This window comes from Nicotiana sylvestris, chromosome 11 (genome assembly GCF_000393655.2).
Source record: "Nicotiana sylvestris chromosome 11, ASM39365v2, whole genome shotgun sequence".
Classification (NCBI taxonomy): Eukaryota; Viridiplantae; Streptophyta; class Magnoliopsida; order Solanales; family Solanaceae; genus Nicotiana; species Nicotiana sylvestris.
Window position 1 is genome coordinate 965,633 of NC_091067.1, and position 23,674 is coordinate 989,306.

General features: G+C 38.8%; 2 protein-coding genes across 4 annotated transcripts in view; both read right to left on the bottom strand.

The window, feature by feature from the left end:
• Positions 1–6,151: 6,151 nt before the first annotated feature.
• LOC104234091 (calmodulin-binding protein 60 B) lies at positions 6,152–15,005 on the bottom strand. 2 transcript variants are annotated; one of them, XM_070162328.1, is made up of 9 exons: positions 14,881–15,005; positions 14,412–14,523; positions 13,412–13,487; positions 11,384–11,442; positions 8,760–9,253; positions 8,506–8,666; positions 8,195–8,398; positions 7,717–7,954; positions 6,152–7,097 (listed from the first exon to the last, which is right to left on the bottom strand). In XM_070162328.1, the coding sequence occupies exons 2-9, from the start codon at positions 14,507–14,509 to the stop codon at positions 6,511–6,513; spliced, it is 1,917 nt and encodes a 638-aa protein (XP_070018429.1). In that variant the 5' UTR covers positions 14,510–14,523; positions 14,881–15,005; the 3' UTR covers positions 6,152–6,510. The 2 variants fall into 2 exon arrangements, with proteins under 2 accessions (XP_070018429.1, XP_070018430.1); XM_070162329.1 differs by lacking the exon at positions 14,881–15,005 and adding an exon at positions 14,671–14,780.
• Positions 15,006–19,517: 4,512 nt separating this feature from the next.
• LOC104234090 (transcription initiation factor TFIID subunit 1) overlaps positions 19,518–23,674 on the bottom strand; it is a 29,498-nt gene continuing 25,341 nt past the window's right edge. The window contains exons 19-22 of one of the 2 annotated variants that reach the window (XM_009787591.2): positions 23,519–23,638; positions 23,345–23,401; positions 22,269–23,264; positions 19,518–20,369 (exon numbers count right to left, since the gene is read on the bottom strand). In XM_009787591.2, coding sequence (XP_009785893.2) covers positions 20,016–20,369; positions 22,269–23,264; positions 23,345–23,401; positions 23,519–23,638 — 1,527 coding nt within the window. In that variant the 3' untranslated portion in view covers positions 19,518–20,015. Of the gene's footprint in view, positions 20,370–22,268; positions 23,265–23,344; positions 23,402–23,518; positions 23,645–23,674 lie in introns of both variants that reach the window. The other variant, XM_009787589.2, reaches the window with a different exon arrangement.

Genomic DNA, 23,674 nt, shown 5'->3' on the forward strand with positions numbered 1-23,674 from the left:
ACAATGAAGAGCAAAGATGAAGTGTTGGGAATTTTTCTCAAATGGAAGACGATGGTGGAGAATCAGACAGGCAGGAGGATCAAGTGTATTCGCACAGACAATGGAGGTGAATACAAAAATGATCATTTCAATAAGGTCTGTGAAAATGATGGCATCGTCCGACACTTCACTGTTAGACATACACCACAACAGAATGGAGTGGCAGAACGTATGAACCGGACCTTGCTGGAGAAGGTACGGTGTATGTTGTCCAATGCTGGCTTGGGCAAAGAATTTTGGGCTGAGGCAATTACATATGCATGTCACCTCATTAATCGTCTACCATCTGCTGCTATTGATGGCAAGACACCATTTGAAAAATGGTACGGAAAACCTGCTGTAGATTATAACTCTTTGCACGTGTTTGGCTCAACTGCATATTATCATGTGACGGAGTCAAAATTGGATCCAAGGGCAAAGAAGGCTATTTTTATGGGAATTACTTCTGGAGTCAAAGGATATCGCTTATGGTGTCCTATGACAAAGAAAGTAATATTCAGCAGAGATGTTACCTTTGATAAATCTGCTATGGTAAATAAGGTAACAGAAGACACCAAACAAAATAAAGGTGCTTCTAAGCAGGTGGAGTTTGAGGGAAAATTTATTTTTCCTACACAAGAAGCAGAGGAGGAAACAAATGAAGATTACCCTCTGGAAGGAGAGCCAGTAGAGGAGATTCCAACTCAGGAACCTCAACAACAACTTGAATCAATAGCAACCAGCAGGCCAAAAAGAACAATAACGAAACCTGTTCGTCTCATAGAGACGGTTGCTTGTGCAACCTCAATTGTAGCTGATGATGTTCCTACTACTTATAAAGACGCTGTCCAAAGTTCAGAAGAAGATAAGTGGAGGATTGCCATGAATGATGAAATACAGTCCCTTCATCAGAATCATACATGGAGATTGGCCAATCTCCCGAAGGGAAAGAAAGCAATTGGGTGCAAATGAGTATTTGCAAAGAAGGAAGGATTTCCTAACCAAGTAGATGTTCGCTACAAAGCAAGATTGGTGGCCAAAGGATATGCTCAAAAGGAGGGAATTGATTACAATGAAGTGTTTTCTCCAGTTGTAAAACATTCCTCCATTAGAATTATGTTGGCTTTGGTAGCACAATTGGATTTGGAACTAGTTCAGATGGATGTAAAAACTGCGTTTTTACATGGAAACTTGGAGGAGGAAATCTACATGACTCAGCCAGAAGGATTCAAAGTTGCTGGAAAAGAAAATATGGTGTGCAAACTTGAAAAATCGTTGTACGGATTGAAACAATCTTCTAGACAATGGTACAAGCGATTTGACGAGTTTATGTTGCGGCAAGGGTACAAGAGAAGCAAATACGATCATTGTGTGTATTTGCACAAGCTTAAAGATGGTTCCTTTGTATATCTTCTCCTATATGTTGATGATATGTTGATAGCTTCCAAGAATTCGGAAGAAATTGATAAGTTGAAGATTCAACTGAAGAAGGAGTTCGAGATGAAGGATCTGGGTGAGGCAAAGAAAATTCTTGGCATGGAGATAATTAGAGATAGACGTTCAAAGAAACTCTGTTTATCTCAGAAAGAATATTTGAAGAGAGTACTACAACGTTTTGGCATAGATGACAAGACTAAGCCAGTTAGTACTCCACTTGCTCCCCATTTTAAGCTAAGTACTACTATGTCGCCAATGGATGAAGCTGAACGAGAGTATATGTCAAAGGTACCATACGCAAATGCTGTTGGTAGCTTGATGTATGCAATGGTTTGCACAAGGCCTGACATTTCACAAGCTGTTGGAGTTATTAGCAGATATATGCACAATCCAGGGAAGGAGCATTGGCAAGCTGTGAAGTGGATTCTACGGTATATTCATAATACTGTAGATGTCGGGTTAGTTTTTGAGCAGGAAGACAATCAGTCTGTAGTTGGATATTGTGACTCAGATTTTGCGGGTGATCTGGACAAACGAAGATCAACTACTGGTTATGTGTTTACTTTTGCAAAGGCACCAGTTAGTTGGAAGTCTACTTTGCAGTCAACAGTTGCTTTGTCTACAACAGAGGCAGAGTACATGGCTATTACAGAGGCTGTGAAGGAGGCAATTTGGCTTCAAGGATTGCTAAAGGAGCTTGGTGTTGAACAAAAAGGTATCACAATTTTTTGTGATAGTCAAAGTGCTATTCAATTAGCGAAGAACCAAGTTTATCATGCAAGGACGAAGCACATTGATGTTCGGTATCATTTTGTACGAGAAATCATAGAAGAAGGTGGAGTCACGGTGAAGAAAATTCATACTACGGAGAATCCTGCTGATATGCTGACAAAGGTGGTGACTGCGGTCAAGTTTCAACATTGTTTGGATTTGATCAACATTGTTGAACACTGAAGATTGAAGATGAAGACACAACCAAAATTTGTTACCGAGAGAAAATTGAAGATGTGGAATTTTGCCAAGGTGGAGATTTGTTGAATTATGTCAAATTTCCATCCCACATCGGTGGGTTAAGGAGTTGGTGGGAAACTTTTCCCCTATAAAAGAAGGCTTAATGTTTAGGATTTAAACACACCTCTCATTTGCCTTCTCATCTGTTTAAGGCATTTGTATCTTCTCTCTTTAGTATTATTTCACTTGTATTTTTGGAGTGGAATAAAATATTGGTTGTGTCCGAGGAGTAGGCAAAATTAGCCGAACCTCGTAAATTCTGGTGTTCCCTTTATTGTTGCTTTATTGTCTTATTTATTATTTGGTGGTTGTCATAGTTTTTGGTATAGTAGTTGTGACTTATTCACACTATATACATTTGGCTTCCGCAACACAGACAACCTCCATTTATAACAATTGAGTATGAGACTGTCTTAACACAATTGAGTAATGTTACTTGAATCTTAACGTTACTTATACAGAAATGTGTTATTTACATTAGTTTCCTTACTTTCTCCTTAGGCATACCCAGTTATGAAGAGTGCCAACAGAAGTGTGATTGGAAATGCAACTCAAGATGAACAGGATAGTAGCTCAATGTCGTCATTAAGTATGAGTTGATGACTCAAACAATCGTTATTAAATCCTCTTGTGAATAATACAAATCAGAGAGTGACACCTAAGCAAACAGAAAAGACCATTCTACCCTTTGTTGGATGTGAAATTTTTTCAAGAGAACATAAATTATAACGAAGGGGACACATGGGGATATTTGGTTTATGGCCTTTTAGTAGTAATGCTTATGGTTTTTTAATGCCTTGGGTTCCATCTTTTGCCTCTGGTCAAGCTATTTTATTTTTTTGGGAATTTCATTATGTTTTGTTCTGATATGATTTATATTTCACATTAGAAGGTGTTTGCTAATGTGATTTATATTTTACCAGCCATCTATTTCGTATTTCGTATTTTCTATTTCATATCCCTTATATTGCTGTTATTTATTATGCATTTTTATGGTACTAATATATCGGCTCCTATTACCTTTTTGAGCTGAGGGTCTCCTGGAAACAGTCTCTCTACCCTTCGGGGTAGGGGTAAGGTTTGTGTACATACTACCCTCCCCAGACCCCACTTGTGGGATTATACTGGATCGTTGTTGTTGTTGTATTAGAAGGTGTTTGCTAAGAAAGACAATATTGTCCCTGGAAAATTTCGTAAAAAAATGTTTCCACAAAAAATGGTTTCCGGCATTTGGATGGTAAGTGGAGTATGTTGAAGATTGATAATAGTGTATTTGTATAGTATTTTCCGCTGAAAATTTTAATACATTTTTTTTTGTGTTAAAATTTTGAAGTGTTATTGGGCTTTCTGATTTTAGATAAAATTGTGCTGCAATTATATACAATATAATAATTTGTAGTTTACTGGTTAAAATGTTGACCTTAATCACACCTCCCTGCATTGAGGCTCTAGTGTGCACTGCCCGAGGTTGATGTCATTCTCGTTGTGTCACTTTGATGCTGTAGACTTTGAGACCGAGGAAGAGAAAAACGAGGATGTTCTTGCTATTGCAACCCACTTGCCTTTACTACGCCAACTTCAACTTATTGGCAATACTTTGACAACTCAGGGGCTTGAGGCGATTCTTGAGGGTTGTCCTAAGTAGGGTTGTTCATTCAGATCGGATATCCGAAATTCGAACCGATCCACTCAATTTCGAATTTTCAATTGGATCGGATTTCAGATTGTGTTTATTAAAATTTCGGACTTCGGATTGGTATATTTTAATCCGATCCGATCTGAAATCCGAAATTATTAGGCAATGTATAAATACTACACTTTAATTTCGGATAGTCAGTACTTCCTTTACATCTTCCTCCAAGTTATTACTTTTACAATTGCTAGATTTAGCTATATTGGCACTATAATACTCTCATAATTGCATAAACATAAATTTTTCTTAATGTATTGTCTTTTTTACAAAGAAAATATACATATTAGTTTGCAACTTTGAGGCATAATAATACGATCTGAAATCCTATCCGATCTAAACTTTAAAATCCGATCCGATATAATTCGGACCGGATTCGGATTGCATTTTTTAGAATCCGAAATGAGCTAAATCTGATCCGATCCGACACGATCAGAGAACGAATGGAAGATAAGAGCGTGGGATCAAAGAGAAAAAAATGAGATGAGGAAAGGCAAAGCTATTAATCTACCTCTGAGGTAGAGGTTAAATTTCACCTTCAAAGACCGAGAAGTAAGAGTTTGTAATTGAAGTCGGGGGAGGGGGGGCTGAATTGAGAAATTTTCTCCCACGTAGCGCTAAGGCTAGAGCTCACTTCTTACTTACTAGACCGATTGCCATGAATGAATGAAGAGGATTGACTTTAGCTACAGGGCTGGGGGAACAAATAGGCGTGGGGAAGAGTCTGCAACAAAATCACGCTTCGGGCTCAAGCTTAGATAGAAGAGTTCAATGACTCCACTAGTCCATCAATGGAAATTCGATAGAAAGCTCAGCTCCAGTAAGAAAGTCCCTTACTTCGGCTAGTAAGGATTTTCATTTTAGGTAAGCAAGTTGCAGTGCGAGTGCCCTTTTTTTTACTTTTGCTGCAATACTCTCATCCACTGGCTGCAAAGAAACAACTGGATTGGCTTTTCTAACTCTCTTTAAAAGAGACTGCTTTCACATTCACTCGCCCTACAACCTGCTTTTTATTAATATTGATCTAGAATCAGCTATTCCTAAATTTTTTTTATTATTCCTAGCGTACAAAGTGTTAAGAAAGATTGGATGTTGCTTAGTCGTTGCTTACGTACGGAGCTCGCCGCTGAAGCGTTAAATGTGCTTCTATTTAGCAAATAGAGTTTGACTAAGATAAAACCGAATCAAAAGGAGCTCTGGCCCGTCCGTGCACAGCCCACTCCTAACCTCAAGTCCCTTGACTTGCGCAGATGTCTTGGCATTGACCTTCGGGGACCTATCGGAGATAGGTGTAGGCAGATGGTTCATTTCAGGCACCTCAATGACTCTATGATTGACTTTCTGTTTCTAGTTTAGACTTTCCATTAGTGTTGAAAACAAACTATCCTAGAGTCTTCATATGGAAAAAGGAAAAAGAATTAGAGTAGGTCTATTTTGTTTCTTTTCTCTTTTTTAAAATTTGCAAGTTTGGAACACCATACTACCAAACAATTTCAAATAGGTCATTTGAGGTACACGTTACGCGTCGATATTACCCTCCTCATCGGGGTAGGGGTAAGGCCTGCGTACATATTACCCTCCCCAGACCCCACTTGTGGGATTATACTGGGTCGTCGTCGTCGTTGTTGTTACGCGTCGCAAAGGTTGTAAAATTTTGATAGAAGGGTGCAGGGTTTTCCATGCTGAAGATGTTGAAGTAGAAGGATCCTTTTTTATAGTCATGTTAAAGTACAGGGATCTGATTGTTAAATATTATAGTTTTAGGAGAGTGCTTGCACAATTTCAACAGAGTTCAGGGACCAATGGACTGCATTTTGTTCTGTTGAAAAGGTCTCTACATACAATGTATAAAAAATAGTGGGAGAAAAATACAACTTATGAGTATAATTGCATGGTCAAAGTATACCACTTTTTCATATCAGTTAAACCTATCATTATTTTTGGCACTTAAATGCCAAAGAAGAGAGAGAGAATAGCTTTATCTGAACGCTCAAATTGCAAAAGCCAATTAGCATCCTGTTTATCATAAAAGTTCCTACAGAATTCAACACACAGGAGGGCCACGAGTTCTTTGAAAGTATAATTCCCTTTGGGTCTGCAGACTAATACATTACATCTTGAAACAGATAAAGAGAGTGAGCACAAATTGAGTTAACAATGAGAGCATTAAAAGTGAACTTACTGTACAGGCTTCTGTACATGAAAAACTATTTGACGCAAAGAGAAAGAACAATCGAATTCACTAATCCCTCGGAAATAAACTCCTGTGTAGCTAATTACTCGGGCCTGCATCACCACGACCTTGTGAATAGTTCTTCAAATGGTCGACGGTTAAGCCGCAAAGCCCTGAGATTTTATTCATCATCCAGTTCCACAATCTGTGCCCGCCTCTCAGCTGCCTTCTTCCGCACAAAGAATCCCCATCTCATTGCAGCCTTAATTTTCAGCCAACCCACGACAGCTTTTCCTGAAGGTTTGGGGTCCTCATCATAACCAAAAGTAGGAGATGGTGAAGGCATGAAAGACGGGAAACCATATCCGTCTTCAGACACATTGACAGAGCCATGGCCGCCTCCCATGCTGAAGAGTCTCAGCAAGTGTTGCATATCGTCATTCTCAAGAATTTCGTGGCTTCTCATTCGAATTTCCTCCTCAGACAAGAACTCGTCAACTCCCTTGTCCCTGTTGTGTGGCCAGTCCTCGAAAGGATTAAGATTGGTTTGTGGGAGAGATGAGGTCATTGTCTGGAATGATGATGATTGCGGAGGACCAAGAGCGAGGCCAACATTGTTGTCGTAGCTCGTACTTTGGAGCTGATGAGTGTTGGTTATTTGCTGCTGAGGAGCAAATGGAGTGCTCTCGAACTGTGAACGGGAACTAGAATTCATCATCTGACTTTGGTTAGGCATTCTAGCAACTATGCTGTCATTATAACCTGAACCTGTTAACACCAAATCAAAAGATTATGACATTGATGAGATCTCCTAGAGTTATAGAAACCAAACTACAGACATGATAGGACCAAGTATGCATTGTCCTTATATAGCCACACAAACATCCTCAAAGCACAAGCTAAGAGCAGTCTAGCTTCTTTCCATTTTTTTTTTTTTGAGAAAGGTAACAAAAAGAACAGTCTAGCTTTAAACTAAAAGTTACATTATTTATATTAACTGCACAAGCTTAAACTTTTTTAATGTGAAAACAATGCACCATTTCTGAGATTCTCCACAAATCTGTACTTGAAGTGCAACATCTACACTATGAAAGGCAATCTTGATTCAAACTCTACAATTCTCGGCAGTGAAGATGGTCAAGTATGTACTCTGGAGATGAGATTTAACATTTCTTCCAAGCTCTCCCAACCGACCACTAAGATGGATCAAGATTCAAAGTACAGCTAGGCATACCATCAATGACTCATAAACTAGAATAAACTAAGCCAAATCTATTCAACAAACAAAAGTATTTGAAAGAGAACCGGGGGTGAAGGGGGGGAGAGGAACCACTCTCCCTGACTACCACCATTAAAAGTATAAAATCCTTAGAAATAAACGTTTTACCTCCAATTAGCAAGTTGGGATCCATAGAAGATTGCTCAGATTGGACGGAAACAGGAAGTCGTGATTGTGGAAGCTGATTAACCATGTTGTTGGGGTAATCCACTGGCCCAACAGGAAGCTCATTCCTCGAAGAGCCTGCTTTCTGATTTTGCTTAATGTTCAAAAATGACTTGCCATCATATTCAACAACTTGATTCCAATTATCATACGCTTTCTTGACCAATGAATCGACATATACCTGCAGGTTTTAACTCCATAAGAGCTGGCATGTTCTTTATCAAAACGTAAGCACCACAACTGTGTAGAATATTGGACCACAATCCCAGAATTTGAAAAATTCAGCTGAATGCACAGCCTGATACCTCAGAGTTAACACAGTACATTACAAATGCAGTAATAACAACCCCAAATAGAACTAAAGAAGGAAAGGAGGGAATATCAGGTCATATATACAAAAGAGAATAACTGAAAAAACAACCTTCTGGCTGTCTGAAAGTGAATCTGCCGAATAGTATTGTTCACCAGCTATAAGGCCATTCAGCTCATAAATATTGTTGAAAACAACACCCACATTTCTTGAATCATCAGAATAATAGACATAAAGCTTCCCACTCAACACACAAGTCTTTGCATGCTCTATTAGAGCATCCCACATCTTATTTGACATACCGCTTCCAAGAATCTGCCAAAAGTACAAGTAATTGAGAAGACAAAGGGCAACGTAATAAGTTAAAAATATTTTCGTTCTTTTCAATTTCCTTTTTATATCCCACTAAAGACACTACTCACATTCCGTAGTTTCTGCGGGTCTCTAACCACAAGCCTAAGGAAGTCTTCAACAGTAAATATCGCAGCCTTATTTAACCTCTTGTGGAAAGAACCATCCTTGCCAATCTTCTCCAATCTCCAGACATCGTCATTTAGAGCTGGTGGATAATGTTTCTTGTACACTATAAGGGAGAGTAAGAAATCCAGAAATAGTCAAATAACTGTTTTAGAATAAATAAAAGCAACAACAAAATGTTTTGGACTAAGCAGCCTACATTCTCCACGGTGATCTTTAACAGTGAAAGCCTCAGTCTTTGCTTCTCGTATGCGTACGCCTTCACAATATCCAGAAGCAACTTTCATGCCAAGTCTGAATTTCCTGCTCCTTATCCAACTTGAATTATCTGTAAATGTGAGATCCCCTAGAGTTCCAACACCTTCCTTGAGTGTAACTTGCAACTCACCAGTTAAAAGAGGTCTCTTTCCTTCACGCTCTTTAACAACATGACTGTCAAATTCTTCTTGCGTCCATCCTTCATCATCTTCAGTGTTGAAATCACCTTCTAGCACAACAACATCCAGTTTTATACATGATTCAGCTCCAGTAGTCACAAGATGGCCAGTATCTGCATCAATCAACACAACATGGATAGCAGCACCGTGCTCCCCTTCTACTTTGCCTCCAGTGAACAGAGGTAAAGATAGCCTAGACCTGAACTGAAGCTGCAAGTTTCTTCCATCGGGCCCTTCAATTCTCTTAGGAGATGACCTGAAACCTGAAGATTTTAGGATTGCATCTACTAAAAACTAGATTGCATATTCAGCTATACATAGATAAATTAAATAGTATAAATCTTTTTCTTTTCTTTTGACAAGGTAAAGTTAAAGTAGTAACATCTATTTTGATTGCTTATGGCCACATATTGTTAAAAAATCTTAAAATGAACTTGATATGCTTAATATTTCCCAATAAACCTCAATCACATATAGTACATAACGGTTCAATGGAATAGTCAAGCTGGGTGCAAGTTGTCTTGGACACCCCGTTATTTTCAAAAATAAAAATGAAAAGGATGTATCATGTATGAATATATTACTGTAGCACAGTAGGAATACTCTTCTTTAAATTAGATAATAAGCATCACTCAATGGTCAGAAAAAGAGAATCATAACATGATGCACACTGCATCTGCGTCTGTGTATTCAAAGAAAGTACTAAGCGATGGCCAAAGAGTGAACCAACTTATTTAGGATTTTTGAATTCAGAAGAGTCAATCAGGTACCTCCACAAAATACTTCTTTTGATTTCTTTTTTTCTCAACTGTTTTGACAAAATTCACTTGAACTACACACATACTGTTCAATATAACCACAAGGTCCACGTGATCTTCATCCCTCTCACCTAGAAGCATTTTTTTTACAGAATAGCCAAATAGACACATGCACCTGCACGAGATTCTGTTCCCAGCCCCCAACTTCACGGGGTTTCATTTAGGCACCTATACGTGTTCAAATGTAGCGTTTTAAACCTCTCTGACCATTGACTAAGCTTATGTGGAATTTAAACGGCAGAGTTCGAGAAACTGTGTAAGATCACGCGTCTAAAGAGAGTGAATGCAGTGGTTTTGATTTTAAAAAAATATTAAAAGTCAGGAAAAAAAAAATTGAAAAAAAAAAGAGAACAGAGTTAAAAACAAAATTTCCTCTCCCCCTTCTCCCCTGATAATTCTTTTGTTCTGTCTTCCCCGCCCTTCTTCCCATGGGTGAACCACCACTTTCATCCAAAAAAAACTCACACCAATACACTGCTATTTTTCAGTCACCGCCATCACAAAACACCAGCAGACCTACTCTTCTTTTCCCAAATTAAGGAACTAGCAACATCACTACCAGCAGATCCACTCTTCTTCTTCCAAAAATTCAAGAACTAGCAACACCACTCAAATGGTACACCACCCAAAGAATATTTGGTTCAAAGAATCACATATTCCATCTGGGTTATCTAAAAAAATGGGGTTATCAATGATTGCAAAACCACTTCTTCAACACCTCCTTTGAAATTTTCTGTTGTTGTCAACAGGGTTCTTTACCTTCTTCCACTGTCAACAATGAATCAGAGATTACGCCACCTTTGAATCTCAGTAACAAACTTTACCCTGCTCTCCCTAATAGAAGAAAAGCCATTACTAGTATAGACGTTCTCTCTTACCCCCCCTGTAAAGCTCTCACTACTTTGCTAATTTACTCTTTCTAGAAAAGGGATTGCTTAAAGATAATGTAACTTGTATTACTAACTTTTTCCCCACTGGATAGAAATTGGTTTTAATCCTTCACATTAACAAGACCAGCCTCACCAAAATTTCCCCGTTTCTTTGTTGATTTCTAATCCATCAACTAGTTTTTTTCACAACCCATAAATGATGCCTTTGTGAATCAGATTCAAAGATCTAAAAGTGGATTCAAGAAGTTGCTAGAGGTGGGTGGTGGTGGGGGTGGAAGAGAAATAAATGGGAATAGTTGAGAGGGAGGAGGAAGATGACAAAAGAAAATGGGAGTAGTATTCGGAATTTTAAAGAAAATAGCTTTTGTAAAATATAAATGATGATGTGGCATATTTTTATCTGATGTGGATAGCGATTGAGGAAAGCATAGCATCAGAGAGGTTTAAAAGACTAGTTTTGAACACGTACCAGTGCCTAAATGAAACCCCGTGAAGTTGAGGGGCCAGAAACACGATCTAGAGCAATTACATGTGTCTATTTGGCTATTCTGCCTTTTTCAAATGAAAAGGTAGAGTCCTCTCACCTAGAAGCATAATAATGCAAAAACTTTTCCAAATAGTATGCATAAGAAAACCGTGACTGACTTAGATGCAAAATGACACGGTTGAGATCCTAACCTTCCAGCAACTCTGGCAGGTCCTAATTTAGCCAATGCTCGCTCCACCTCTTCACTAACCTGTTCAGTTCAAATGGTGAAAATCCAATAAGAAGCCTAGACTTCAAATAACTGATATCATAAGAGAGAATTCTCACCACACAATGGAAAATTGGATGATGTATTTTTGTACATGTTTTTATATAATTGTATGTCATAAGGGTCATTCATCTTCTGACCCGCTAATAGCATATAGCAAAATCAACTATGCTTTTGATCCTTGTGCAGAGAAGGGTGCAGAAACTAATAATACAACAGGTATAATTTAAAAACATATAATTTCCATTGGGTTGTTGTTGTTTGTATAATTTAAAAACATAAAGGAAAGAACAAAGTTAGCTTTCCCAGCTGAAGGAATATAACTCTTATCAGAATAAATATCTACCACCAGTCAAGATGAATTTCCACGTTCTAGTTCCACATACAACAACAACAAACCCAGTTTGATCCCAACAGGGAGTCCGGAACCCAATTGTGGTCTTTTTGGACAAGTGTGACATAAATATGTGTAAAAAAAAAAGAGTGACAATTCTATATATAACGCGGTAAATAACTGCGCTATACTTTAACGATGTTTTGGCCGTTAAAGTATAGCGCGGTAAATAACTGCGCTATACCCGGTGTTTGTATTTTAACGCATAGCGCTTTAAAGAACTGCGCTATACATAGTGTTCATTTTCATTCTTTCTTTTCAATTTCCTTCTATCCTTCTCTTTCTTTCAAACATCTGTTCTTATTTTAATCCTTCTATCCTTCTCTTTCTTTTCAATTTCCAAAGAAAGAATGTTAAAGTAGGATTAATTTCCTTTCTTTCTTTTCAATTTCCTACTTTAACAAGAAAATAACCCAAAATTATATTTATGTCCAAACACAACTCTAATTTTTAAATACCATTTTCATTTGAAAAAAAAATTCACTTTTTTTTTGGGAATTTTACAATTCTTGTGTCCAAATGCCCACTTAGATTTCATTAATTTGAGGTATTTTTTTTTTACCAAAAACAATTCTATACGCAAAGCTTGAACAAAATTATTTACAGTCCCCCACATTCTATAGCGGTCCTTAAAAAGATCTAATATGATAATGTAAGATATTTATTGGGAATATTTATGGGTTCAACAATAATTTAGGACTTTAGAATCTCTATGTCCTTGTGGTCTTGCATACGTAAGGGACAAAAAATAATCCTACTTAAATATACCACTTAATTGTTAATTTCTTCCTAGTCCTCACGCTCATTTATATTATAATCAGCTGATTAAATCGTTTTAAAATAATTAAATATTACTTCATTCTGTTTTAGGCGGTACAAGGATTAAAATAAGAACAGATGTTTGTATCCTTCGTCCAAAAAAAGAATGTTAAAGTAGGATTAATTTCCTTCTATCCTTCTCTTTCTTTTCAATTTCCTTCGCTATAACAGAGAAGGTAATGAAATTAGAGAAGGAAATTGAAAAGAAAGAGAAGAATAGAAGGAAATTGAAAAGAAAGAATGAAAATGAACACTATGTATAGCGTAGTTCTTTAAAGCGCTATGCGTTAAAATACCAATACCGGGTATAGCGCGGTTATTTACCACGCTATACTTTAACGGCCAAAACACTGTTAAAGTATAGTGCAGTTATTTACCACGTTATATATAGAATAGTCACTCTTTTTTTTACACATATTTATGTCACACTTGCCCAAAAAGACCACAATTGGGTTCCGGACTCCCCAATCTGGGGAGGGTAACCTTACCCCTACCTAATGCAGGTAGAGAGGCTGTTTCCAATGGACCCTCGGTTCAGGAAGGGCAAGAAGAAGAGGAGGAAAGCAAGGAAGGAAGAAAAACGCAAAACAATAGGATGTAATAGAGGAGCAATTTTTTCTAGCAGGATCAACCAATTGAAGATTATGAAAGGAATTACTTCTCCAACATTAAACATATTTCAGAAGGAAGAGAGAGAGATGACAGGCAAAAAACAAATCCTAATGCTAAGTATCTTACAACTCTCCGAAGAATCGGTTCCAACGATGAGCAGAGCCTTTGAAGACTATCCACCTTGAGAGCTTCCACAATTACACTGCATAAATATTTAAGATTTGATATCTACGACTTCTTTTAGGAAGAGAGAATGTGGGGGTAAACATCTGTCAATGACAATTTAAGCAATATGATTGCACACAACAAATAGGTAACGACACCAAAGTATGTACTTACCCCATGCCTCAAATCCCCCCCCCCCCAAAAAAAAGCAACCCAAGAAACCTGCTAGTATATAGTTTCCCAAAATCCTAATAAAAGTACATTGAGCAAACTGTTAAGAAACTTTCGTTTAACATGACTCAAAACTGACATATGTAAAACATGGATTAATCAAAGCTATAACAAGAAATCAATATCAGAATACATGAAAGTTTGCATTAGAAATGTACAAGGATTATAGCCATTAGAAGACAAAAATCACAGTTTACAATGGTAGGATCAGACAAATATGACCAAAAAAAAAAAAGGAATTGCACATTCTTACACCAACGGTATTTTTTATTTTCAAGAGAAGCTAATGAATTAATACTCTTGTCTAGATTCTTTAGGTCACAACTTTTACTTCAACAGGATCAACTTTTCAGTAGTTACAATGATGAATCAGCGAAATGGTCCAAATGACAATTAGTTTTCTTGCAAATCAAAATCCCAAGTGATAAATTTAGACGAAATGCCATTACGACTGTTTCACACCACAGATTCAAATTGAAGTGAATAAATAATGAACTTTTCAGCGGCCTAAAAACTCACCATTTATTTACAAAAGTTAACAAGGAAAACACATCAGTATAGCAACAGCAACTACTATTGCGCTTCGGTCCAAAACAGGTAGGGGTGGTTCGACTGTATGAATTCTCATTGACCATGTTTCTCCTTTAAGCTCAATTCATGTCATCATCATACCAAATAACATTGATATAGCAACAAAATAAGGGCAATCCAAGAAAAAAACAGCTTTTACCTAGCTAGAGCAGGCCTTTTACGCTCTGGCTGCTGCTCTTCATCACCCTCCAAGCTCCTCTTCATAGATTTTGTCCTCTCCATATACCTAGTCTGCATTTAGACCAAATACCCTTTTCCCCAAAATCACCACAAAAAACAAAGAAACAACAATCAATAAAAACATTCCACACAGATCTCTAAGTTAATTCAAGAAAATTTACCACAAAACCCTAATACACAAAAAAGTAAGATCCCCCCCAAAACCCTAATTCACTTACACAAAAATATCAACAATTATGCATAAAGAACATAACTTTACAAGTGGGGTTTTCACTGTATATATACACAAGTCACAAGATTGGTAATTCTTACAAAAAGCAAGATCCCCCCACCCAAAACCCTAATTTAATTACACAAAATATCCACAAATATGCCTAAAGAACACAACTTTATAAGTGGGGCTTTCACTATATGTATGCAAAAGTCACCTGACTGGTAATTCTTGAAAGTTTAGTTTTGAGTCTTTGGAGGTTTCACTTTTTTTTTCCTCTTTCTCTCTCTCTTTCAATAACTGAACACTGTATTTATTGGTTTTACAGTTTGTTTTTTGCCTTTCTGAGGTGGTGGTGAGATAGGTGACTATAGGTGGGTGGGTCAAATACCTTTGGGGGGGGTAGTGAAGTGGGGTCCACTCAAACGACTAATGAGAAAAAAGGAGAGTTTGTGATGTTTTTGGCTTTTGCTTTTTGGCTTTGCTGTTGGGTGGCTGCCTCAGCTCTGGATAGAATAGTAAGCAAACCAATTAGATGATTGGGAATTGAGGAGATCTTGGCCGTTGATATTGAATGATCTGGCGTCAGCATATTTTAATGTATTACTGTCATCTTTTGTCGTTTCTGGAAGTTATATGCTCCAGACTTTTTACATTTTTCCCTCTCATTTTGGTTATTTTATATTTGCTATTCCTATGTGCTAAGATCAGAAATACCTCTTTTTATGTTTTGCAAATCTTTTCAAAAAAAAAAAAAAAAAAAACGTGCACGACACATTTCGTGTTCGCGCAGGATCCAAAAAGGGCCCCACCTCAAAAGTGTGATTAGTGGCTACTACATTAATGTAGATAGATTACACTGATGCAAGTATTAATGATTGCTCGCAGAGCTCCTACCCTAATATTTTGCAAATCTAAACATATAAAAACGAGTGAAAATCGTTTTCTCCTTCCAATATTATATGAAAATTAAGGTTTTCTTACAATTTTAGATATCAATAACAAGATACAAGCATCATTTTAAAATTTAAGCTAGAGATACTTTTGCTCTCATATCTTAATATTAAGCTATTAATCAATTATTATCTATCAATTCAAATGGTTTGCCCTTTTGATACTTGTATATCATGAAGTGATAACTTTATAATCAAAAGGGTAGTATCTTGTAGGGCAATTTACATATTTAGCCAGTCAGTCAAATATACAAAAAATATATAAAATAATATATTATATAAATGTATGTACATTTAGGCAGAGTTTTGGTTATGTCTATCTTATTGTCACGGGGGCATTTTTGGTCAGTCCAAAGTCACACCCGCGCGGCAGTCAAGTGGCGCACTTAACTCAGCCTTCTCTAAACACTTAGCCAATTTTCAGTAGGTTAACGATTTTTTAGGCAGCAATTCAATAGGAACAACAGCAAATACGGAAAAATCCCAACCTTTATATTAATTTTTAAAATATACAAAGGACCCCTCACTTTGCTATGAACACAAGTCGTTCACAGCCCACTTTTGACAAAGAACACAAGTCGTTCTTGGCCAACACTAAGACCTGCCCAAGCCTAGCCTTAGTCCCTTTTGAAACACTTTGAAACCTTCACGTTTCACTCTTGTTTCCCACTTATAATTTCACACGAAATTATCCACACCCCATCTGACTAAGTCCAAAGTCCCTATTTATAACATATAGGCAGCCTTTAGAACTTGACAGCACAATGACACTTGTCGTCTACAGCTTTTGCCACTTGTCGGGCTAAGACTAAATCTGCTCCTAACATGTAGTTGACATCCCCAACTACTTAGGACATGATATCCACGAAATTGGATAATGATACAAGCATAAATCAGTCATGGTACAAAGAGGTTATGACAAGGTAACCGCCAAACTACTTTTCATGCGCATTGCATGTGCCATCTTCACCCAAATCTTTGCCACAGCCATGCCACGCCCGATGACAAAGAGTCAGGCCCTAACAAACCACCCGCACCCTTTGAAATCGACGTCCTCGTCGAGCCAATTCAATGAAGCAGCCCCAAGGGGTTGTTGACATACATCGCCCCTGGTGCTCCATTCCCATCTGCCACAATGGCATTCGCCTCCGCCACTTGTTCCTATTTTTCTGCAGCCAGTATAGCGTTCACCATAGCCTGCACCGGACAGTCCTTCTTCAAGTGCGATCCCCCACAAGTAAAGCAACCTTTGAACTTGCCGCTCCTTTCTTTGTCGTTGTGAATCTCCTGTCTCACATTCTTGGCAAATCCCTCATCTTCGGCAGTTTGGCTCTTCCCACTTTTATTCCATTCCCTAGTTTTTTCTTTCTTCCCCTCAGCTTTTGAATGCGAAGTTTCAGCAGGGTCATCACCTATGTTCAGGTCAGCCAACGCATCTGCCGCAGTAATGGCAGTAGAGAGGCTTTAAACATTCTGCCTTCTCAACTCCAATTGCACCCAGCCCTTCAATCCACTAATGAAGTAATGCAACTTGTCTTCCTCTGCCATATTACTTACATTCAGCATCAAGGACAAAATTCCTTGACATACTCCCTCACCGTGCCACTTTGTTTCAAGCGACGCAGTCCATCTCGTGCAATCCATGACGAGTTAGTTGGAAGGAATTAGGATTTTAATTCCTTCTTCCGCATTTCCCAAGTTTCGACCTTGGGCAGTCCAACACTTCCACTTCTGCCACTCGTGTACGCCACCATACTTTTGCATTGTCAGTCAAATACATTGGTGTGATCGTCACCTTTTCATCATCATGCACACGGGCAGCCTGGAAATATTGCTCCATATCCCACAAGAAATTTTCCAATTCTTTAGCACTTCTTGCACCCCCATATGCCTTTGGCTCCGAAATCCCCAAGTTTGTGCGTTCATCACTTCTAGGGGCAACAGTTTGCAATTCCCTTTGAAGTTGAACCACTTCCTCACGCAGTTCCTCTTTTTCTTTGCGTACCAAGGCTATTTCTGCCAGCGTTGTCTCATGTCTCGCCGCATAATCTGCCTCCAAACGTTCCATTCTCGCCAGAACAGAAGAATCGCCATCTACTTTAAGAGCCTGCCCAACGAGTGCTTCCAACTGCTCCACCCTTTGACGCAGTTCAGCATTTATTCCACCAGCCATGTTCTCAAATAGCCCAACGAAATCTGCCACCGATCATCTTGTCACTGCCACGAACCTGGCTCTGATACCAGTTGTCACGGGGCGTTTTTGGTCAGTCCAAAGTCACACCCGCGGCAGTCAAGTGGCGCACTTGACTCAGCCTTCTCTAAACACTTAGCCAATTTTCAGCAGGTTAACGATTTTTTAGGCAGCAATTCAATAGGAACAACAGCAAATACGGGAAAATCCCAACCTTTATATTAATTTGAAAATATACAAAGGACCCCCCACTTTGCTATGAACACAAGTCGTTCACAGCCCACTTTTGACAAAGAACACAAGTCGTTCTTGGCCAACACTAAGACTTGTCCAAGCCTAGCCTTAGTCCCTTTTGAAACCCACACGAAATTATCCACACCCCATCTGACTAAGTCCAAAGGCCCTATTTATAACATATAGGCAGCCCTTAGAACTTGACAGCACAATGACACTTGTTGTCTACAGCTTTTGCCACTTGTCGGGTTAAGACTAAATCTGTTCCTAACATGTAGTTGACATCCCCAACTACTTAGGACATGATATCCACGAAATGGGATAATGATACAAGCATAAATCAGTCATGGTACAAAGAGGTTATGACAAGGTAACCGCCAAACTACTTTTCATATGCATTGCATGTGCCATCTTCACTTGCCCAGCTGAATCACTCCCAAATCCTTGCCACATCCATGTCACGCCCGATGACAAAGAGTCAAGCCCTAACACTTATCCACCATATATAACAATGAACTTTGTCCAACACCATTAAATAAGATAGAGCAACGCTTAACTTGCAGTTCATGACACAATGGAGCATCTTAGACAAGATGAAATTGAGGATTATCAAAATATGAATATATGATCGTCCCAGCAAGAAAAGACGTCAGGTAACACTTAGAATTCCCACTAACGTTCGTGATCTAAAAAAGACTATTGCCGCCATTTTTGCGAACTTCAAGCGAACAAGTCGCTAAGGTTTCCACAGATCGAGGCTTATAGCAAAAGGAAAAACGATTCTATCCAATCACAATCTCGACAAGTCTCTAATCAGGGGTTGCAGTAAGTAGATCGAGAGGTCGTTCCGCCCCTTGTCCCCGAATATGGGGAATATGTTCTCATAAAAGCTCCAATCCCTATTTTGTATTTATAGAATTACACAGTCAAGGGTAGATAGAATGAGAGCTATGTCGACAACTTTCATGTGCCATTTAAAAAGAACACATAATCCTTATTAAATATTTGGATTAAAAGTTCTTAGAATAGATTTGCAGTAATAGTAAATAACAATTTTTAATACTATCCTAACAACCATCACTTCAACACTCAACAACTTCAAACAAAATGACTTTTGGGAACCATGGGCATAAAAAATTAAACCTGAGGTATTCATTGTACCTAACTTATGCTTGCTTTTCTTTGCCTCCATGTTGAGAAATATGAAATAAATATAAAAATAAAAATCCCATTTTGACAAATGTTATTGGCACATAATCAGTACATAATGCGAACAGATATATTTTTAATCGTTTGATAATATTGAACGCACTCAAATAAAGCTTTGTTACTACATCCTTATCCTCTAGAATATATGCGTTTAAACGTCAAACATTAATTACTTTTCTAGTCTGTTTAGCAAACAGATAAAATGAGCCGTATTGAATCACAAGATTGAAGTTAGATACTGAAAAATGCCACCATAATGGAAAGTCCTCAACAAGACGAAAATCAACATAATTCACATAATTTAAAATTCACAAAAGTTAAAACAGCAAGATGTACTATGAGGAATAAATCCAATTGATTAGCTGAAATTTCATTCTATTCACATAGCTGAAAGGGGCAAACATAACTGAGCTCCCACTGTACACATTAAGATACACTAATCATTCTCTCATCCACACCCCATTGTCTTGTTGCCTTTCCACATTAACTATGAGGTAGAACAAAATGGTGCACTGCATTATCAGCTACTAAATTCCATTATAAACAGTTAGGATACGATCCCTTCAGTCACGTCTTCATCATCTGATACATGTTTCGGGTAGCTGCAAGCCTGCAACTACGACATCCAAAAGATCTATCCTCTGATCGCTGTACAATAGACAGCTATCCAGTTGCTGAAACTACTAGATCATGAGTGACCGATGAAAGCTTGCTTAATGGCGCTTAAAATCCAACAGAGACAAGGGTCCGTCCAAATATGAAGTATTATCGCTCAATACCAGCTTCAGCTTCAGCTAAGATGGAATCATTCTCTTCCAGCAAGTAGTCACAAATCTCTAGAAGCTGATCAGCAAGAGGGGGAATACCTGGGTTGCGCCCATCATTGTATATATGTGCATTGATGGTGATCTGTGCCACATCATGCCTGAATTGCCCGCGGTTTTTATATTCTAGTTTCCTGGCCTTCTCTTTGATTGTAGATAGGTCCATAGGACGCTTTACATACTTGTGATAATCTGGAGCTTCCTTTCGGGTCACTGGTTTTAAGAAGAGGTAAGATACTTCCACATTTGACTTCAGTGTGTCAACAATTTCTTCCAAAATATTTGACAAACCAACCTTCAAACAAATTCAACCACATTTCAGTTAAATGAAAAGACTACTGCACATCTGCCCTTTAGCAATAAGCAACTACCAGAAAGAACATATCAAATAAGACCAGAGGTTTTTCCTGCAAACGTCTTGCTTTTCTAACTGCAGTTAACTGACCAACAATGAGAGAATTATGCATACAGAGAATGCGTTCTTGCTTAAGATATGACAATCGGCCATCTGGGAAAAAACAGACTACTATGTTATTGTTTGACAGTCAAACAACACTCATTAGAGTAGATGCATGATCAACATTCCTATGACAGTAAGTAGGCCTTTCTCTTTTTCCCTTCCTATTTCACATGCAACGAGGCATAAGCCTCACTTTTTCCAAAAAAAAAAAAAGAGAAAGAAAGAAAGAGGAAGCTCCACCCACCATGACGGAAGTTAGCCGTATTTTCTCTTAACTAGTACTATTAATTTCCTATCAGAAAATTCTATAAACACCACCATGCAACCAAATTAGCCAACAGGAACGTGAGAGAGGTCAGCTAGATCACTTGGACACAGCACAAAATGAAATAAGGATCAAATGGTCTTGGCCCTGAACACTTTCCAATTAGTACGGGGTTGCACCAAGGGTCTGCGCTCAGCCCATTCCTATTTGCCCTGGTGATGGATGCACTGACTCATCATATTCAAGGGGAGGTGCCATGGTGCATGCTATTTGCTGATGACATTATTCTAATTGACGAGACACGAGGCGGCGTCAACGAGAGGCTAGAGATTTGGAGACATGCTCTTGAGTCTAAAGGTTTCAAGTTGAGCAGGACGAAGACGGAATACCTCGAGTGCAAATTTGGGGTTGAGCCGACGGAAGCGGGAGTTGAAGTGAGGCTTGACTCTCAAGTCATTCCCAAGAGGGGTAGTTTCAAGTACCTTGGATCGGTTATTCAGGGGATCGGGGAGATTGACGAGGATGTCACACACCGTATAGGGGTGGGGTGGATGAAGTGGAGGTTAGCGTCGGGAGTCTTGTGTGACAAGAAAGTGCCACCGTTACTAAAAGGTAAGTTTTATAGAGCAGTGGTTAGGCCTGCCATGTTATATGGAACTGAATGTTGGCCGGTAAAGAACTCACACATCCAGAAGATGAAAGTAGCAGAGATGAGGATGTTGAGGTGGATGTGCGGGCATACAAGGATGGATAAGATTAGGAATGAAGATATTCGAGAGAAGGTGGGCGTGGCCCCCATGGAGGACAAGATGCGGGAAGTAAGACTCAGATGGTTCGGGCACATTCAGAGGAGGAGCACTGATGCACCGGTGAGGAGGTGTGAGCGACTGGCTGTAGTGGGCACGCGGAGAGGTAGAGGGCGACCTAAGAAGTATTGGGGAGAGGTGATCAGACAGGACATGGCGCGACTTAGGATTACTGAGGACATGGCCCTTGACAGGGAATTATGGAGGTCGAGCATTAAGGTTGTAGGTTAGGGGAAAATTGTGAATATTTCTACAGCACAATAAAGTGAGACTAGCCAGTTAGGAGTTAGACTAAGAATGTCATTGGTCGTCTATTGATGCAGGGCTTTACCTGCTAGTTTTTACTATACTAGCCATCTATTTCGTATTTCGTATTCTGTATTTCATATCTCCAATATTGCTGTTATTTTATTATGCATTTTTTATGGTACTAATATATCGTCTCCTGTTGCTTTTTTTGAGCCGAGCGTCTCCCGGAAACAGCCTCTCTACCCTTCGGGGTAGGGGTAAGGTTTGCGTACATATTACCCTCCCCAGACCCTACTTGTGGGATTATACTGGGTTGTTGTTGTTGTATGGTCTTGGCCCATGGCATCTATGGCCATAGCAAACGGACTGTCACTATTACCTGCAGGCATAAACAAGCATAATAGATTTAGTTACCTCTCCCGCTCTTCGGCGCTTTGCTGGCGGTGCATGCTCTTTAGCATGCCTTCCGGACTCTAAAGGTTGCCTCCGCTTCACCGATCTGTCTCGATCTGGTATCCTTCTGTCATTTCTTCTGGGAAGAAAATCGTCCAAGTAATCATCTCTTATTTCAGGCTTCTTCTTTTTCTTCTTCTTTTCCTTTAGACGTTCTTCTTCTTCCCTCTCTCTTCTTATGGCATCTTGATAGCTTTCAATTGCCGCTAATTTCTCCTGCTCCTCTAGTGCCTTCTGTCGCTCATATATCATTTTGGCTCTTTCTTCTCTTTGTCTCACAGCAACTCTCCTCCTCTCTTCCTCTTCCCATAATCGCTTATCATCCATTCTTTTCCTTTCTAAAGCCTCTTCATAAAAGTGTTCCCTATCTTGCTGCCCCAAGTACGACAATTCATTGATTTTCTTTGTCTTCCTGAAATCCATGCCACTGCTTCCTTCCAGAAAGCTTTCATCCACACTTGCAGAGTCCTTAAGTTGCTTAATTACAATTTTCTTGCTGCGATGTGAGTCTGCAGTTTCTGTTGGTGGCCTTATCAGAATAGAGGGCTTGTGAGCTTCATTGGAAATATCCTCTGCTCTCATCTTATTTGAAAACTTTATTTTATTGAATTTTATGGGGGGTGGTACAGTTCCAGTTTCAGCATCTGAAGTCACTGGCATGTCAGAATTAAATGAGGTGGCAGGAGTAGGTTTATCAAGAAGCTTGTCGGTTGAGCCACATTTGACCTTCAGAACTTTGGCCTTTGAACTGGAATTATCATCCTCATGAGCTTCGATCATCACATTCTTTGTTCCACTTTTTTGGATGACTTTCTTTGAGAAGATCTGTGGATGATCCAAGGGATCGATAGAACTAATAGCTTTTCCTGTAGTCTTTTCCAAATCAGTGCTTTCTGCTCGTGCATCCACATCTTCCCCATACTTGGGACAATTCTTATTAGTTCTCATGTGACCAAGCTGCATAACAAGATCAGTCAATTGATTAGCCTTCATAACTCTAAAAAGAATAAGATGATTATTCAATTATAACCACAAACCTGACCACAGGCCCCACAGACAAAACTGTCTCTTGCTGACTTCTTCTCTTTCACGGGCTGCATCCAAGGAGAGTATCACATCAGTTACATGTCTTATAAGAATCAAGAAACACTTGGTACGGATATATTGGAATTCAAAATAAGCAGAAACAAAATAAACTTAGGGACATTTACCTTTATTCCATCCCCTAGTATTTTAACCTTTTTATTGAATAATCCAGTGTCCACGATATCAAATTTTTTCTTGGGTTTCACCTTGCTAGATAGGGTTCTTTTAGTAGAAAACACTTCAGCCTGCAGCTAAAAAGAAAATCAGATGATTGCACCATC